Source organism: Camelina sativa, chromosome 7 (assembly GCF_030686135.1).
Source record: "Camelina sativa cultivar CO46 ecotype springtype chromosome 7, ASM3068613v1".
Classification (NCBI taxonomy): domain Eukaryota; kingdom Viridiplantae; phylum Streptophyta; class Magnoliopsida; order Brassicales; family Brassicaceae; genus Camelina; species Camelina sativa.
This window is the reverse complement of record NC_141886.1, coordinates 23925322-23942180: the sequence shown is the minus strand read 5'-3', so window position 1 is coordinate 23942180 and position 16859 is coordinate 23925322. Positions and strand designations below refer to the sequence as shown.

Here is a 16859-nt window from a genome sequence, read left to right as displayed (position 1 = left end):
TTTAAATATAAAATAAAATAAATGTGAAAGAAGAATCACATATTTTTGTTTTAATTAGGTTGAGAGATTTTCTTATCTTTTAAATGTTACCTATAATTGATTTATATGTTACTATAATTAACTAAATCCATATTATCCTTACTTACCAAAAATCAGACTAACCCGTATATTATGATACACCTATATCACAAGTTTATAACCAAAAAATCATAAATATATCTATTATATAGTCTACAAAAATGTTGTGTACTTCCGTTTTATTATATAAGAGAAGTTAATGTAACTGGAATATTCATATGTCAAAGATTTATATTTTATGCTAAATTAAGGTCATGAGAATAATTTAGCACGGGATAAAGTAGCACGGGACTTCATATGGGGTAGCTCCCAGAAGAAGAGGAAACAGCACTTAGTTGCGTGGGATAGAGTTTGTTTGCCTAAAGCAGAAGGAGGTTTAGGGATTAGAACCGCCAAGAACATGAATAAAGCAATCCTGGCTAAGATTGGCTGGAGACTTCTAGCTGATCAGACTAGTTTGTGGGCACGGATACTGCGGACAAAGTATAGTGTGAAGAGTATTCATGAACAAGACTGGATGGACGCAAAGAAACCGGGATCATCAACGTGGCGGAGTGTGAAAGTTGGGTTAAGGGATATGGTTCTCCAGGGTCAGAGATGGATTGTAGGAAATAGTCGGGATATACTTTTTTGGGAGGATAGATGGTTGCTAGAAGAACCATTGTTGGAGTGTGTGAGAGCAAACTTACCATGTAAAGGACCTTTGGAGGGATGCTTCAGACATACTAAATTTAGAATCTAAGTTATTAAAAAGGTGATAGAGTTGAGTTTGTTTGAAAAAACGAAAACTATCTCACCGAAAGATGCAAAACAAAGCATGCATATGATAGAGACGCTGCAACTAATTCTACTGGTCATCAGACTGCTCACATAAAAGCAATACATTAACTAAATTATCTTGATGTTGACCATGCTTCATGATTTGCCTTTAGCATTTGCCAGAAATTTATAGAATATCTCAAAATAATTTAATAATTTAGCATATTAGAGGCCTGTTTAAACAACGAAAATGGGCCTTAAACTAGGCCAATAAACATCTGATATTGACAATTGCTAAGGAAATAACGAAGCAAAGAAAACGATTACTCAAGTAAAGAGTTAAATTAACTTTGCCAGCACACCAATGCTTGGGAAGAAAATAGAGTCTTTGGTACAAAGAACATCCTAAAATGGTTTCACGTACTGTTAAAGAAGGTGCCAAAAAAAAAAATGAATTGTTAAAGAAAGTGCAAAACAAAAAAAATCAGAGAGATTGTGTGAACAAATCTAGTTAAAATCTCTTTTTATATATACATATTGCAGTCGCAATATAGTTTTAATATTATGATTCTGCCGAAGCCGGGGTGGCCAAGGCCAACAAAAAGTATTTAACTTAATAAATCATGGAAAGCCACAGAGTCAAAAGATCAAAGGTAAAATATGGCTTTCATGACTACGACTCTTCACCAATTAAACAATTAGAAGATACTTCAACTTATCACAGAACAAGTCAAAACCAAAGATGAGAAGAAATTTTCATCTTTGCCTCTAATATGAAAGAGCAACCCCAAGAGAAATATCAATCTTCTTCTTCTACATTGTCAAAACCTAAAAACAAAACAAAAACTCAAATGAAATATTTCTTGATCTTCATTTCTTCTACTCCAAGCAACAATACTCTTTCTTGAGTGTTCTCTAATGGCAAAGAAGAAGCATCGAAAGCTCTTCTCTACCTTAGCATCAGAGACAAACAAAACGTTAGATTGCTCCATAGGAGTCTGCGACCCAAGTTGCCCTTACAATTGCTATCGAGAACCCGATTACTACGCCATATCCCCTCAGCTACCACCACGGTCATCACCACACTTAATCACATCTCCATCTCCATCAATCTCAGCCGTTTATCAACCATCTCAAAAGCAGCCTTCATCTTCCTTAGACTCCATAACCATCATCTCAATCACTGGTGCGGTCTTAGCCATCCTCTTAACCGGATTATTTCTTGTAGCTAAATTCGTTTCAGACAGCGTAACACGTGTCGATCACAGAACTTACCAATCCAACGACGAAGACAACGATACAGTAGCGGATGAAGATTCTCAATATAGGGAACAAGTGGATCACCCAATCTGGTTAATCAGAACGACAGGTCTACAGCAATCGATCATAAACTCGATTACGATCTGTAACTACAAGAGAGGAGATGGTTTAATCGAGAGAACAGATTGTCCTGTTTGTTTAAACGAGTTTGAAGAAGACGAGAGTCTTAGGTTATTGCCTAAATGTAACCACGCTTTTCACATCTCTTGTATAGACACGTGGCTTAGCTCTCACACCAATTGTCCTCTGTGTCGTGCTGGTATTGCGATGATCAGTGCCGTCACTCCAAGGTGTTCTGGTCCGGTCGATGTAACGCCTGAAGGATCAGGATCACGTTTGGAGAACGATGGAGTTGGTGAAGAAGATCATGGTCAGGTTGAGAACAGAGTTGAATTAGTAAGAGATGGGGATGAGTCTGATGTTAAAGAGAGGGATGATTCAGACAACTCAGAAGTCAGAATTGAGATTTATGGATTTATGGACGGTGACGGGTCTGAAACAGAGAGGAAAGAGCAAGTTAGGGTTTTGGTGGAGTGTATGGACGCTGACAACTCCTTAGATTCTCTCTCGCAGACCAAAACCCATATAGAAAGTGTAGATTTTTCGGGAAGATCATGCGAGAAACAGAGTCAGGACTCCGCCAGACACATCGGAGAATACGAAGCAAGCTGCTCTGAAGAAAACACTGATGAGCACAAGGTTGCAGCATCACGGAGAAGAAGTTGTGAATCCGTTGAATTGAACGGCGAAGGAACCGAAGAAGATACAGGGTTTAGTCAGTCAGAATCAGAGATTACATTGAAGACAAATGGAAGCTCCTCTGTATCATCATCATGTTTCAACAAAAACAAGAGTTCGGTTTTTCCGCTATAGTAAAACCATTTTTTTCCGAATTTTATAAAGAGTAAATAACAAATGCAGAAGTGTTCAAGTGTATGTGTACTCTCAATAGTGATAGGCCTTATAAATTGTGTTCTCTCTTTTTTGGTTTTTCTTTACCTTTTGGTGTGCTCATTTATACAGAAACAATTGTATACAATATACATGCTGAAGTTTTGAGTGGAAAGATTTGAAAACTTGTCTTCTAAATTCAAAATTACACATGCTTTAGATTTAGTTAGCATCAACTATTCGAATTCTTCCAACACGACCGACCTATAAGTGGTGGGGATGAGCATAATTTTGAATACATAAAAGCCCAAATCCATAATTGGCTCAACGCTCATTTTAACCCAATCAGTTATGTACTTATGTTAAAACGCCGTCCTGTAGTAGGAGGTTAAAAATTAAAGTTCTGCTATAGGGAATGGGCGACTGATACAGTTTGATATGGACATGGAAAAGTGAAAAAAAAGAAAAAAAACAAACAAACAAACGTTTGTGTGTGGCTCACACATTGAAAAAGCTATATGTGATGTTCAAATTTGCTTTTCACATTAATTTTTATTCCATTTTAGGTCCATATAAATTTAGCGGTATACAGAAAGATATCGACTTCAATCACATCTAAAACCAATAATATTTACTTAAGGAAAAAGTTGATGATTCTAAATCTCAATCATGAAAAAGATGCTAAAAATCTAACAGTCAAGCTGTATAATGGGGGAGGTCCTTTCTTATTGATAAAAATAGAGGGAATAAATTTTTGATTTTTTGGTGTAATCACATCGATAGGCCTTACTTTTTACTTTTTCTGGCTTTTGCTTTTTTACCCTAAAAGTGAAAAAACAGAGATTCAAAAGATCTTTGATATGTCTTCATGATACGACAATCATCATCGTCTTCTTGCATGAATCCCATGTACTGCTGATTCTGTGCCTCCAAGTTTAAATACAAAAAAACTTTAAAGAATAATTCAAGCCTTCAAAGGGTCACGAATATCATTATCATCATCATTGATGATTCATGATCGTAAGTTTCTCTACTTTTCTTACTCAATCATTTTCTTAACTTATTGTCTCTCCTAATTTGTTTGTAAAGGCTTATGTATATCCAATAGGTAATATGGTGATTTAGACTCTGACTGGTGTTTTTATATGTGTTTTCATATGTGTTGATGCATAACGATATAATATGAAAAACAAATTCTCACTAATTGTTTTTGGCTATATATTAAGAATAGAAAATCATAAGTCAGAAAAAACTTTAATCATGTTAAAACGGTGGATTAAGGTGAAATGATAAACCAACAACCATTTTTTTTAAGTCTAAGAAAGTTTTGCCAAATTTGACATTTAAAAACTTTAATTTACAATTCACCAAACTGTTGTAACTTTGTTTGTAGGGTATATTTAATGTAGAAATTTGTGCAAAATAAATTACTATCTACCTTAACAAATAAAAATAACCTCCTCGGTGAAATAAAATTTACCAAAACCAAATTTCAACTGATTGGCATGCAAAACAGGGAAAAACGGGTAAAAGACTGCATGAGTGCATGAAACTAGCTCATACGAGCAAAGTACTCGCGATGATGTGGAACTGACTCGCTTTGGTATATTTATATTCGAATAATAATCGATGAGAAAGGAAATACCAAAGTAGAATTATCGTTAAAGCGAATGCAAACCATTCAATCCAGTAAACAAACAATCATGAGAAAGCTTTGAAGTCATTGAAGCAAATCATATTTCATTATTCTTTACAGAAATTATATTTTCTTACAAAGACATCATTCTCCATGAGACATAAAATAACAAAGCTGTTTTGTTATATTATATGAAACTTATTTTTTATTTGGCTTTAGTTTTAAGGAAATTATTTTACTAAAGAAACTAAAGAGGATAACATTAAATAACCTACTTTACCAATCTATCTTAGGGGGAGGTATTGGTTTAGGATTTAGAAAGAATTTTAATGACTTTAAAAGTTAGGTAAAATATGTTGTTATTCAATTAAGACTTTTAAAAACTCTTTAAAAATTTGGTGTTATTGGTTGTGGATTTGTAAAAAGTTATCTAAAATCTTGATAATCTAGTGTTATTGGATTAAGAGTTTTATAAAGTCATTAAAAGTTTTATGTTATTCAAGTAAAACAAAATAATCTTGGATTGTTAATGAATTCAAATTTTATGTTATTGGTTTAGAATTTTATATCATTTACTTCATAACAAAAGTCATGAAAACTCTTTCATCAAATAGAAAGATTTTACAAGATTAGAAAAAACAAATCATCAAGATTTTAAAAAACTTCCTAAACAATCTCTTAGAATCCTTCATTTTTAACTTTCAATTTTCTATGATTCTAACAATCAGCAAGAACATAAAGTCATTAAAATTCTTTCTAAATCTTAAACCAATACCTCCCCCTTAACATTTTTGAAGTAAATCAATATGTTAGATTAAAATATAATTCTCCTTTCATTTTTATTTAATCTTATATTTAATTATTTTAATTACTATTTAAAACATAAAGTTAATAAAATTTTAGATTTTTTTCAGCATATAGTGTGATTTGAATTTTTATAAACGGATATATATTAAAAATTGTCTTAGGATATTTGTAACCAAACAAGTATATCCACATATAGAGCTCGAAATACATTTTTGGAGTACAATAGGATGTCATCACTTTTTGCCAACTTTGGGTCGGGTTTTTAACTAAAATTATAACCGATTCAATTATCCGGATCCTCCTTAAGATTGCCGAATATTTGGGCCGATTTTTAATCCATATCATACTTATTTACATTCAATTAATGCCAATTAATGCTCATTTTATCTTAGGAAAGATCTAATTTGCATGCCGAATTTTTAGGACCAAGTTTGACAAAAAGAATTGATAACCCAAATTATGTAATCACATCCCTATAATATAGCAACTAATTCAAGATGAATACATCTTAGAATATATCTAATTTGCGTTTAATAAACGATTACATATTTGGTAAGATTTTATTAGCTTTAAATGTACATTATTTAATCTAATAATATCAACTGAGAATCATAATAAGACTATGCCAGATCATTCATTCCTAAATCATAACTAACAAATCGTAAAATGTATATTCTCAACTTGCGAATCAAGAGTTTCTACAAAACTCTACCTACAACCGTTAACAATATATATATCAACAAAATAATAGATCCGTGGTATATCACGGGGTAAAACCTAGTATTATTATACTACAGGGTAAAGACTTACCAATATTGTTTTTTTCCCCACAAAATCACCGATAATGTAGGTTCCATCATCATCAAATTCTAACATATAGGAGTATTCTGTAGTTTTCTAAGTACTTATTATCTGAAACGGATAATACCAGTCTTATATGCATGCAGAGTATACTATTAGTAGGCTAGATGTGGGCATGTGGCAGTAGTAAAATTAAAAAGGAAGACAGTGTTGTTGAAACAAAATCTCGACTGATGGAATAGAGCTTAGAACATGGTATACTTAAGCACGTGAGGATTTATTAACCAGAGAAGAAATTGGTATGTGGCAAGGACATAGAATAAGTTTAGAAATTTAAGGGGGGGGGGGAAAGGTTACAAACATTCAGTGGGCGTTTTTGTTGGATTCAAAATTTGTTGGTTTGGGTGTAAGAAAGAAAAAATATTTGAGAATTTTGGGCAATTTTCATGTGATGTGATAATTAATGCAACTAGGTTTGGTATTAAATAAGAATAAGCTAGACAGACTTTTCAATGCGTTTCTTTGAAAATGGATTCCTTCTTTTATGAATGCACAAAAATAGCTGAAACTAGTATATGTTTGCTTACCAAAAAACTAGTGGCGGATTCAGTCAGACAAAGTCCCTCCAATTAGAATTCGCCAATTAGGTGTTCGACGACCTCCTTCACATGACTCATACCTCACGGTAATTGGTTGAAATGTTTTCAGCTAATCAATTAATTGCTTAATTAAGGTTTATAAGCTAGTTCCTCTTTTGTTATTAGGTTTGAATTAAGGCTCACACACAAATCCTATAAAATGTTTTAGTTATTTTTTGCATTACAACGCTAATTAACAAAAAAGAAATTAGAATTTTATTTTATTTTTATTTAGTTTGATATGAAAAAGAGAGTAAAAAGATTACACATTGAAAAATTAGAGTTTCTCTACATGTGTCATAACTAAAAGTTCAACTATATTAGCTAAAGGATGACTCTTCTTCGATCCTCCTTAGGATTTGATTCACAGCTGCTGCAATATCTTCCACTGTATTCAATTGGCTACCTTCTTCAACCTGAATAAACCCATTATTTTTGAAGTTAGAAAAAAAAATGATTATTAAGTTACATGAAAAAAGGTTGTTATAGTAACTCAAAAAGTAAAAAGACAATAAAAGAAAATGTTATATATTTCGAGGAAGAAGCTTATGAATGTGTCCTAAAACAAGTGGCGTCATTTCGTTCTGCCGTGCACAGTGCATCCACAGTTCTGTGACCACAAAACTTCCACAGTACACACATATATACACACACATTCACACATGTGTAGGCATATGTCATCTTTTTGGTCCCTGATTCTTACAAGAATCAATGTTACGATAGTACTCATTGTTTTTTTTTAATAAATAAGAGAAACGATGATTTTGACCCCCCAGTAATTGAGGGCAGCCCTAACCAAGTAAAACAGAACAATTTTTATTATTGTTCCTCGAAAACCTTTTCTGGCCCAGACAAATAAATCACAAAATGTACTAATGAGAGACACATTAAATGATCACAAACATTTGTGATTGGGAAAAGAATCATTGAATCATATATTGACCCAAAACTAACAATGACAATGATGATTAGTCTACCATTAATACCACTTTAATTCGGATATGCAAAATCAACCCACTAACCCTAAAAAACGGTATTATATAATCACTCTAATCTCGTAAGTTAGTAAAAAAATAATGACGAAAAAGAGAGAGAGAAAAAAACATTGTACCTTGACGCTTATGGAATAGAGGACGGAGTCATCTCGAGTGGTGACGTTGAGATGAAGAAGAGTGAGCCTTAGGCTCTGTATTGATGCGACCAGTTTAAGAAGCTGTTTTGGTCGCTTCTTCGCAAGTATCTTCAGACTTGCATGGCTCTCTACCATCGTCACCTCTATCTCCGCCATCCCCTCAGCCGCTGCCGCTGACGTAGGCTGGCTCGAGTACTGAGGAAATGCAAAGAAATCCGAGAATGGTCCCGATGAGCTAGTAGGGGCGATTGTTTTGGTCTGGTCGCGGCCGGTTTCGTTGTCTTCTGCGGCGGTCTTCACTGGAGGCTCAATTGATTGTAAATGATGCTCAAGTTCCTTTAAGTAGCTAATGGCTCCGCCTACAATTGACGCTTGATCTCCCTTTAACCACCAACCATAGGTTAGCTTAGCCCATAGAAATTGCTAAAGGTTTTGCAAAAACAATCAAACATTTCTATATTTCGTACCTTATTTTTTATATATTTAAATATTATGTCACCATTTCATCATACATCTATAATCTGTATAGTCCTTTTTGGGTGCAATGATGTTCAAGACTTTATTTATGCTCCCACATTTCCACTAACGAAATTTTCATTTTAGAGACTACATGATCTAATGTTATGAAAAAAGAAATAACGACTAACTTTGTATTATTTTTTATTTTTGTTTGTCATCATATATAACGGCTTTCATTCATCCATCATCATTCTCAAATACAGTATATGTTTAAAGCATATAAGCATACATGCAAATCTATATGAATAGCCTATATATGTCCTAATTAGCTACAAGTCTAGAACATATAGGCTTTGCCTTTTTTTTTTCTTTGACACGTCAAGAAATTACAGCTAAAGCTAAGCACTACTGAAGGTATCACGCGCTCACACACTTATATACATATAATTGTTGTATGTAGAGACTAACCCTTTGAGCATAAGAAGGTGGCATGAGAGAACGGAGAACGGCGAGGTACTCATTCATCTGTTTCCGGCGATTTCTCTCGACGGCGATGTGAGTCATCCTCTGGTTCTCGATCTCTTCCTTGTTCTTGCAAGACCTCGTCCTTCTCCTCTTCCTCCTCCCTCCTACCGCCACATCCAACGGCGGAGGCTGGTTCTTGGTATCGACGGTAGATCCATAAGGAAGGTCGTCTCGTGGCCATTGGAGATCCTCTTCGTTGTAATTATAATCATCACTGTTATCTCCGCTTTTACCGTTGTAATTATTACCCGCAAACCCATGTTCTTGCCCTTGCCCTAGCTTAATGTTGTTCTTGGTGTCTTGTGGATCTAGATCTTCTTCTTCTTGAAAGTACAAATCGTGAAACGGGAAATCTTTGCAAGAGATGTAGGAGAATGGATCTTGCGGGTAAACAACAGCCTCCAAGGCCATAGTTAGCTAGAAAAAATTATTGAAATATACACTTGAATATGGAAAGGGTCTGAGCGAGAGAAAGAGAGGAAAAAAAAAAGAAGACAGAAAGTGTTTGTCTTTCTCTTTTTGTCTCGAGAGGGAGACAAGGCAAAAGGTAAAGATACACTAGGGAAATCAAACTTGTTATTATCCCTCTACAAGATTTTATTTATAAAAAAAAAATCCAAAAAAAAATCAGAAATTGAAGAAGAAAGGAAACAGAAAAACTCAAAAAGTGTGGTTTTGATCTATGGAAGAGACGAGAAGCTTGTGAGGGTTATAAAGCTGATATATTTTTTAACAATAGAAGCTCTGAAGAAAATCGAAAACAATTGAGTTCAGAAAAAGTAGAGATATAGAGAGAGATTGTGTATTATTTGGTTTTGCACGTGAGATTGTAGACCGGTCCACAAAACCAAAGAAAAGATTCTGTGTGTTTTTGCAGGCTTTGGGGTTCGTCTTGTTACACTCATGTTCGATGAGAGAGAAAATTATAACATGTTTAAGTCTCAACTTTATACGTTGCCATGTATTTAATGTTTTTTTCCGCCGTATATGATCACATGTGAGTCAATGTAATAGAGAATGAAAGCTTCATTACCCCTTTTAATCCCAAAGTTTGGAATGATAATTCTGTTGTATATCACTTTTTTAGGTGTTCAAATAATATTTTGCTTCTATACGGTACGGTGCGTGTGTAATGCGTTATTGATCGACAGAGAGAGAGGGAGAGAGCTTGATGACAAAGTTTGTTTTTTTATTGTTTCTATGTATCAGCCGACGTCAATGCTTTTTAAATTCGAAATCTTAAAGGCTTATTTATACGAGTATTTTTCCCCGAACCATGCGGAGACAATGACCGCTGATTTATTCTTTTTATGAAATCATATCGTTTATCACATAACCCTACCCGTAATGGAATAACCGTAAAAAACATCAAAAACCATGCATGGGTCCGAAAGCATATTTGCCTTTACAACTCTTGGAAGCTAACGATTTATAGAGTGAAAATTAATTTTAAATGAATACATTTGCTTAATTAATTGTACAATCTAGCTACTTGTTTTGATTTGTAAAATCATACTGTAGTCACTTTTAGTTTTCGATTTATTTTTTCACAAAACAACAAAGTATTTTTGTTTTATTTTTCGATTATTCATAATATACTATGTTTCATCGTATTCGTATGAACGGAAACTTTATACATGGGCCGCACTCGTATCTGTATATAACTACTGTATTCTTTTTCTGTATAAATACACTATACTGCATAAAACGATAACACTTTTTCACTGTAGAACATATATGAATTATACGTGCCATTTTTTAAAACACTGGAGGTGTACCAACTTTTGTTAACGCCAGTTTAAAAAAAAACATTCAAAGAATAGATTAGATTAGAAGACATTAAAAATCTGTAAATTCGTCTAAAGAGAATATACTTTCAACCATGTCTGGTTCAAACGTCTTTAATAACAAGAAATATTATATATTAGCTAAACCGAAAACAACACTAAAATCATATACCCGGATTGAAACAACCTCTACTTGCATATTGATTAAGAAAAAAATTGGGATATAAAACTTAACTTTTCACCGTTTTCGACTCCCTAATTCTGGCCGCCACATACTTCCTTTTTCGTTTTATTTTTCATTTCCAAAACAAAAGCAATATGATTTTTTTTTGTTACATCAAAATTACTCGACTATCTAAGTTTCGAATGTTCGTAAAACAATTACTCAAATTAAAAACCTATCCTCCAAAAGAGATAAGAATTAAACACGTCTCACATTTGCCATCCGATCCATTTACTCGGTCAAATTTAGTCATAGAAAAAAGTCACGACAAAAAAATTAGAAAAACATTTCGGCGTGTGGGGTATATGCTTTATCAATGTAATCATGTCATGTTTTAAACAAAGTATTCTTGATGTTGACATATGTGATAACTAAGAGATGATAGCCCAACTTAATTTGTCTATTAACTAGGTGGCATCTTTCTATTAGTCTGATTAAGCACAGTATCATTAATTATGACCCAACTTTTATGCGGAAGAGAAGACATTAGAGTTGGATGGCTATGATATGACTTAGGGTTGCTGTGTAACAAAGTTGGTTGGTCGCTTGAGCCAATAGAGAGAAACAACAACTTAAATGTGATCCAAAACGTACAAAATCTCAGATAAAAATCATCTGATCAAGAATCCTATTTAGAAACACGGTGGAAAATAAAATCTAAGGCTATGATACTCTTGTCTCCTTTAAGTCCGTGTAACCTATAGTTTTTTTTTTTGGGACACAAAAGATACCACAAATTCGAAACCATATAGTAGGAAAAATAGTCCATCGACTGTAAATTTCGGCAAAATACTTTAGATACTTTTTCAAGGAAGCATTTACAAGAATTAGTGCAACGTTAATTTGAAAACAAAAAGAAAGTCAAGTAATAATTTAACTTATAAAGCAATAATAAGGAAAAGACTTCTAGATCTCATACTAAAAAAATAGATTGATTTTATAAATCCTATGACTCGAAAACAATTACAATTTATATATATATATATTGATAATACTGAAACAATGTTAATAGAAAAGTATAAGAAACACTTGTTCCACTCACATATTTTTTCTATCCAATTAATCAATTAGTTGTTTTATTTACCAAATTTAATCAAATGAGAAGAAGATGCCAGTTCCTCTCGCTTGAATTCAAATTAGTAGTATTATACTGAAAAATCATACCGATTAAAATTTCATTTTTAATTCATATCTAATTTTTAAATAGTAACCTTTAATCAGTTTCTAATAATTTTTATAATTAAATAACTACTTGTGCTGGTTTTAAAATACCAATTCGGTCGAGAATACCCTATTAATTTATAGTATGTTATTTATGAGTAATATGTATTGATTAAGTGAACTAAAACTTTGGTAATGACATAATAATGGTACTAGCAATACAACTAATATACTGGTCAATGCATGAGTACTTTCATGTCAAAACAATTGATAAAGATTTGTCCCGACGATATGGAGGGATGAATTATTTCTAAAATAGTTTTTGTTCATCTAAGATAAATGATCAGTCCGACCAAAAAAAGATAAATGATCAATCCGGCATATAATATATGCATAAACGATCCAACATATAAAACTTTGGTAATGGTACATGGTACATAATAATGGTACGTACTGGCAATAAAAATCCCAAAAATAATATACCAGTCAATGCATGAGTAATTTCATATCAAAACAATTGATAAAGATTTGTCCCATCGATTTGGAGGTATGAATTATTTCTAAAGTAGTACCAAAAAAAAAAAATTCGAATTATTACAATCGATTTTGTTATCATCATTTAGTCATCTAAGATAAATGATCAGTCCGACCAAAAAAAAGATAAATGATCAATCCCGGCATATAATATATGTATAAACGATCCAACATATAAGATCTAAAAGAGCCCTATGCAAAATCATGACACACAACGACACAATTAAACCCGTGGCATAAAAAAACTTGCAAGAAAAGAACTAAAACAACATATAATCATTGTTTACACATATTAAAATATTATAATGACGCATGCATTAGATATTTTAAACACTTCATATTATATATATTGTCTTAGTGTGTTTTAAATTTATCACCAAACTTTTTTTTTATGAAGTTACACTAGATATAGTTATATTATTAATTGATCAATATATGACCTCATTGTTTTTGTATTAGTGTTTCAAGTTGTATTGCAATCCGTTTTAATTTAGTGTCTAGTTATGTTTTTTTTTTATAATTCAAAAAAAAAAATCAAAGCATCAATTTAAACTATTCTTTAACAAAATGAAGTCTACCTTAGCTTATGTAAAAAGGATATGGCGGTGAGGGTCAAAGAAGTAAAATTGAAACAAGAATGTGACGAGACTGAGCCATGTGACCTCACAACACGATTCGTCTCTCTCTCTCTCTCTCTCTCTCTCTCTCTCTCTATTGATCTTAAACATTGGCTTCTCTCTTTTCGATAACACAATCCAAAGCTCTCTCTCTTTCTCCCTCTCTCCTCTCTCTCTCTATTTCCGATCAAAAAGTTGAGTAGCTTTCTGCAGCAGTACCATTTCCAATGTCTTTGTTTCCCATTTACTTTTATCTCATCCTTCGATTCATTATACTTGATCAAATCATGCTCAGTTATTATTGATTCTATTAAAAGTAAATGTTTTTTTCTTTCAGCAAATGGCTTAAAGTATCTCAAAGAAAGATTAATGCCTTCTGCCTTACACTCTCTTATGTAATTTTTATTTACATTTTTTCACATATATAAAAAATGAAAATAGAGTAAGATAAAGCATGAACGAAATTGTTTACAAATTTTAATTTAATTTAAATGGAAATTAAGTTATTTGGAAATTCTCAAAATATAATATACGGCACAACAAAAAATACAATACATGCTATCATAGTACCAAAACCAGTTGTTTCAGTAATCAGTACATGTAAATATCGTCACTCGACAGCGTGAATACATTATTCATATATCGTTTTCAATCGGCTTGATACATTTGAAATTTTCGATAATAAATCTATTTTCCAACAAGACATTCCATACGGTATTTTGGTTTTCTGATGATTTTGGGGTTTTAATATTTATAGTATACAATTTCCATGCACATTTATTTACTAGGAACGAAGAGGTTTTTTCTTGGAGAATGTAATACTTTCTGGTATATATGGTGATTATAATGCAATTTTATCAGATTCTTGTCCAACTTGAATTAAATTATATACTAGTATGATTTAACTAAAAAATAATCTAGGGACAAACTCAAATAACACGTCGCAAGTTTTCCTTTGTCGTAATGTAGTTAGATGCACGCTCTTCTACAATTTTTGCATGTCCTTATTAGTACAACGGACTTAATTATTTAAGTTAATTAATACATGTTCGTACATGATTCTTGATGCCCTGGCCATATCTTCGTCGGATTATGGCACGCATATGTTTACAATTAATTATTTATTTATCGAGTCTGACTATATGCTTTTCTGTTGGTCATACTGCACTTTGTAAAATAGTGAAATGATCTGCTAAAAGTCAAGTTTTACACTAGTCTGATAGGTTTTGACCATTTTTTTTTCCAAAAATCTTCTTACGATAAAAATTTCGTATATACGCACCAATGACCTATCAATTTTCAATTCATATCAAGAAATGGGTTTAAACTTTTAAAAAATTAAGATAATTTTGCCGTTTAATTAGTAACATATATTAAGGAAAACAAATAAAATGTTGCTGTCTTCTTATAGAAACCTGTGTTTTCAAATCAAAGTTTTGTAGCAAGATAACTCTGGTAACGTCATAAGGCCGAAAATGCTAGAATTTGCAATTTGCTGTCATTAATATATCGGAGCATCCATTATTATACTTTTGTGGTGATAATTAAAAAAAAAAAAAACTAAATAGCTTACAACTAAGCAATACTGGCAACAAAATTAACACCCTAATCTACATTTTAAAACAAACCTCTGAAATTAGCATGTGGTTTAAGCGGAAACCCCGCTACCTGAAATTCTAACTCGAGGACTGTACTTGTTCAAAGCATGTGTTCATAATATTCTAAACCTTAATTATTATATATATCCTTTGTCTTAAGACTAGCTAGATTGCGATAGATATGAATCATCGTGTTAAAGTTCTAATTTGCTCTGTGATGTAGTATATTTCAGTCAATTAAATTATCAATCCGCAATCTGCATTAATCAACTTACTAAGAATACACAAAGTTGTTTAATCTATTCTTAAAAAGAATTAGTTTTGTTGTAACAATCTTAACTAGCAAACAAATTAAAGAAAAGAAACAGAACACAACTAATAACAAACTTTGAATCAAGATTAAACAAGTAAACCTTGGGCAAGGTAATTGACTTGGGAGATAGCTAACCAATCCTAGATGTCTAGGCAACAATCAAGAACAATCCTATGGCTAAGAACACTAATGCAAATCAATCCATTTCCATGGTAGAGATTCCTATGCTAATCAAGTGATAATCAACTTTTTTCAAAGGCAATCACAAAGCTAGCATACATTAAGAACAAGTCTTAATACCACTAAGCACCCTAATCATCAATTTCCATTGGCTAGGAGTGCAAAGCCCTTGAATAGTTTGGTTCAGGAATTTCATCAAACACCTTATGGGCAATGGAAATCCTAATGTCTAGATTCAAGCTTGATCAAGGCTTTCCAGCATTATTAACACTAAACAAGATAGGAAACACATAAATAAGGCTCTAGACATCAAAGATCAATCATATATCTCCCTAATCTACCTAGCCCAAAGTTCTAATGATCTACTCACTCATCATCATGATCATACAAAGGAAATAGTTTGATCTTTGTGAAATCATAATAAGAGATTATAGATTAAGAGATTTGAAAGAGAAATTGCTATTAAAAAACTTAGAAGTACTCAATCATTCAACAAACATGGAGTAAATAAGCTTAAGAATCTAAGTGTTTGTTAAACAAGAGATAAACAAAAGATCAACCAAAGATAAGAGATAAGAGATAAGTCTCCCCTTAATAGGGTTAGAGTATTTATAGCAAAATAAAAGGGAGTCGGGTCAACCCAGTTCAAACCGGGTCAAACCCGGATCAAAACTAAAACAAGTGTGGTGATGGTCTCACACGGACATGCTTTGACCGATTGAGATGGCCGATTGGGATGGCCGGGCACACTTTGGCCGATGGTGGTGGCCGCTGGTGTAAACGGTGTTTTCTCTTCTTGAGCTCTATCGGCCATGGCTTGGCCGATTGATGAGGTCACGTGGCTCTAACGGTCATGGCTTGGCCGATTGAGCTTGGCCGCTGCTGTAAACGATCTTCCTCTTACTGAACTCCATCGGCCAGCTCTTGACCGATTGGGATGGCCGCTGGTCTTCACTCGGCCACCGTTTGGCCGCGTGTGACTCCTGTCTTCACTCTGGCTGTATATACGTTCACTCAAACAGGTATAACTCTTTACACGCACATCTGATTGGCCTGAAATCACCTCCATTGCAAAGCTTACTCAATTTAAAATAACTTAGATGAAGAACTCTGGAGCTAAATCCCAAAGAAAGGTCTTCATACGAGTCGATCTTTGAGGGACTGCAAACTGGTTCCGAATCATCAATCATCTTGTGTGCATCCAAATGTGTGTCTTCCATTATATTGCTAATTATTGACTTATTTGGCTCCAAAGCACACTTTTCTTGTACATCTATACTCCATCATCTGAGATAACAAACTTGATGTAAAATGCAACCTAAACAACTTAAATGGTCATGAATATGCACAAAACAATGAAGAATTAAGCTCTAAAATTACATAAAAACACAAGATATCAC

At 33.1% G+C, this 16859-nt stretch overlaps 2 protein-coding genes across 2 annotated transcripts; one reads left to right on the top strand and one right to left on the bottom strand.

Moving 5' to 3' along the window:
• The first annotated feature begins 1565 nt into the window (after positions 1-1565).
• On the top strand, positions 1566-3246 carry LOC104701895 (RING-H2 finger protein ATL54). Its single transcript, XM_010417651.2, has one exon. The coding sequence runs from the start codon at positions 1756-1758 to the stop codon at positions 3028-3030; it is 1275 nt and encodes a 424-aa protein (XP_010415953.2). The 5' UTR covers positions 1566-1755; the 3' UTR covers positions 3031-3246.
• A 3877-nt stretch (positions 3247-7123) lies between these two features.
• LOC104701893 (transcription factor bHLH96-like) lies at positions 7124-9985 on the bottom strand. The gene is made up of 3 exons (XM_010417649.3): positions 8990-9985; positions 8042-8443; positions 7124-7346 (listed from the first exon to the last, which is right to left on the bottom strand). The coding sequence occupies exons 1-3, from the start codon at positions 9455-9457 to the stop codon at positions 7251-7253; spliced, it is 966 nt and encodes a 321-aa protein (XP_010415951.1). The 5' UTR covers positions 9458-9985; the 3' UTR covers positions 7124-7250.
• Positions 9986-16859: the final 6874 nt, after the last annotated feature.

What these genes read in the sequence shown, in the direction of transcription:
- LOC104701895 (XM_010417651.2), top strand. Translation starts at nt 1,756, where the DNA reads ATGGCAAAGAAGAAGCATCGAAAGCTCTTCTCTACCTTAGCATCAGAG.
- LOC104701893 (XM_010417649.3), bottom strand. Translation starts at nt 9,457, where the DNA reads ATGGCCTTGGAGGCTGTTGTTTACCCGCAAGATCCATTCTCCTACATC. An exon ending in CACCTTCTTATGCTCAAAGG is followed by an intron (nt 8,444 to 8,989) that starts GTTAGTCTCTAC and finishes TGGTGGTTAAAG; the next exon opens with GGAGATCAAGCGTCAATTGT. An exon ending in TCTATTCCATAAGCGTCAAG is followed by an intron (nt 7,347 to 8,041) that starts GTACAATGTTTT and finishes GGGTTTATTCAG; the next exon opens with GTTGAAGAAGGTAGCCAATT.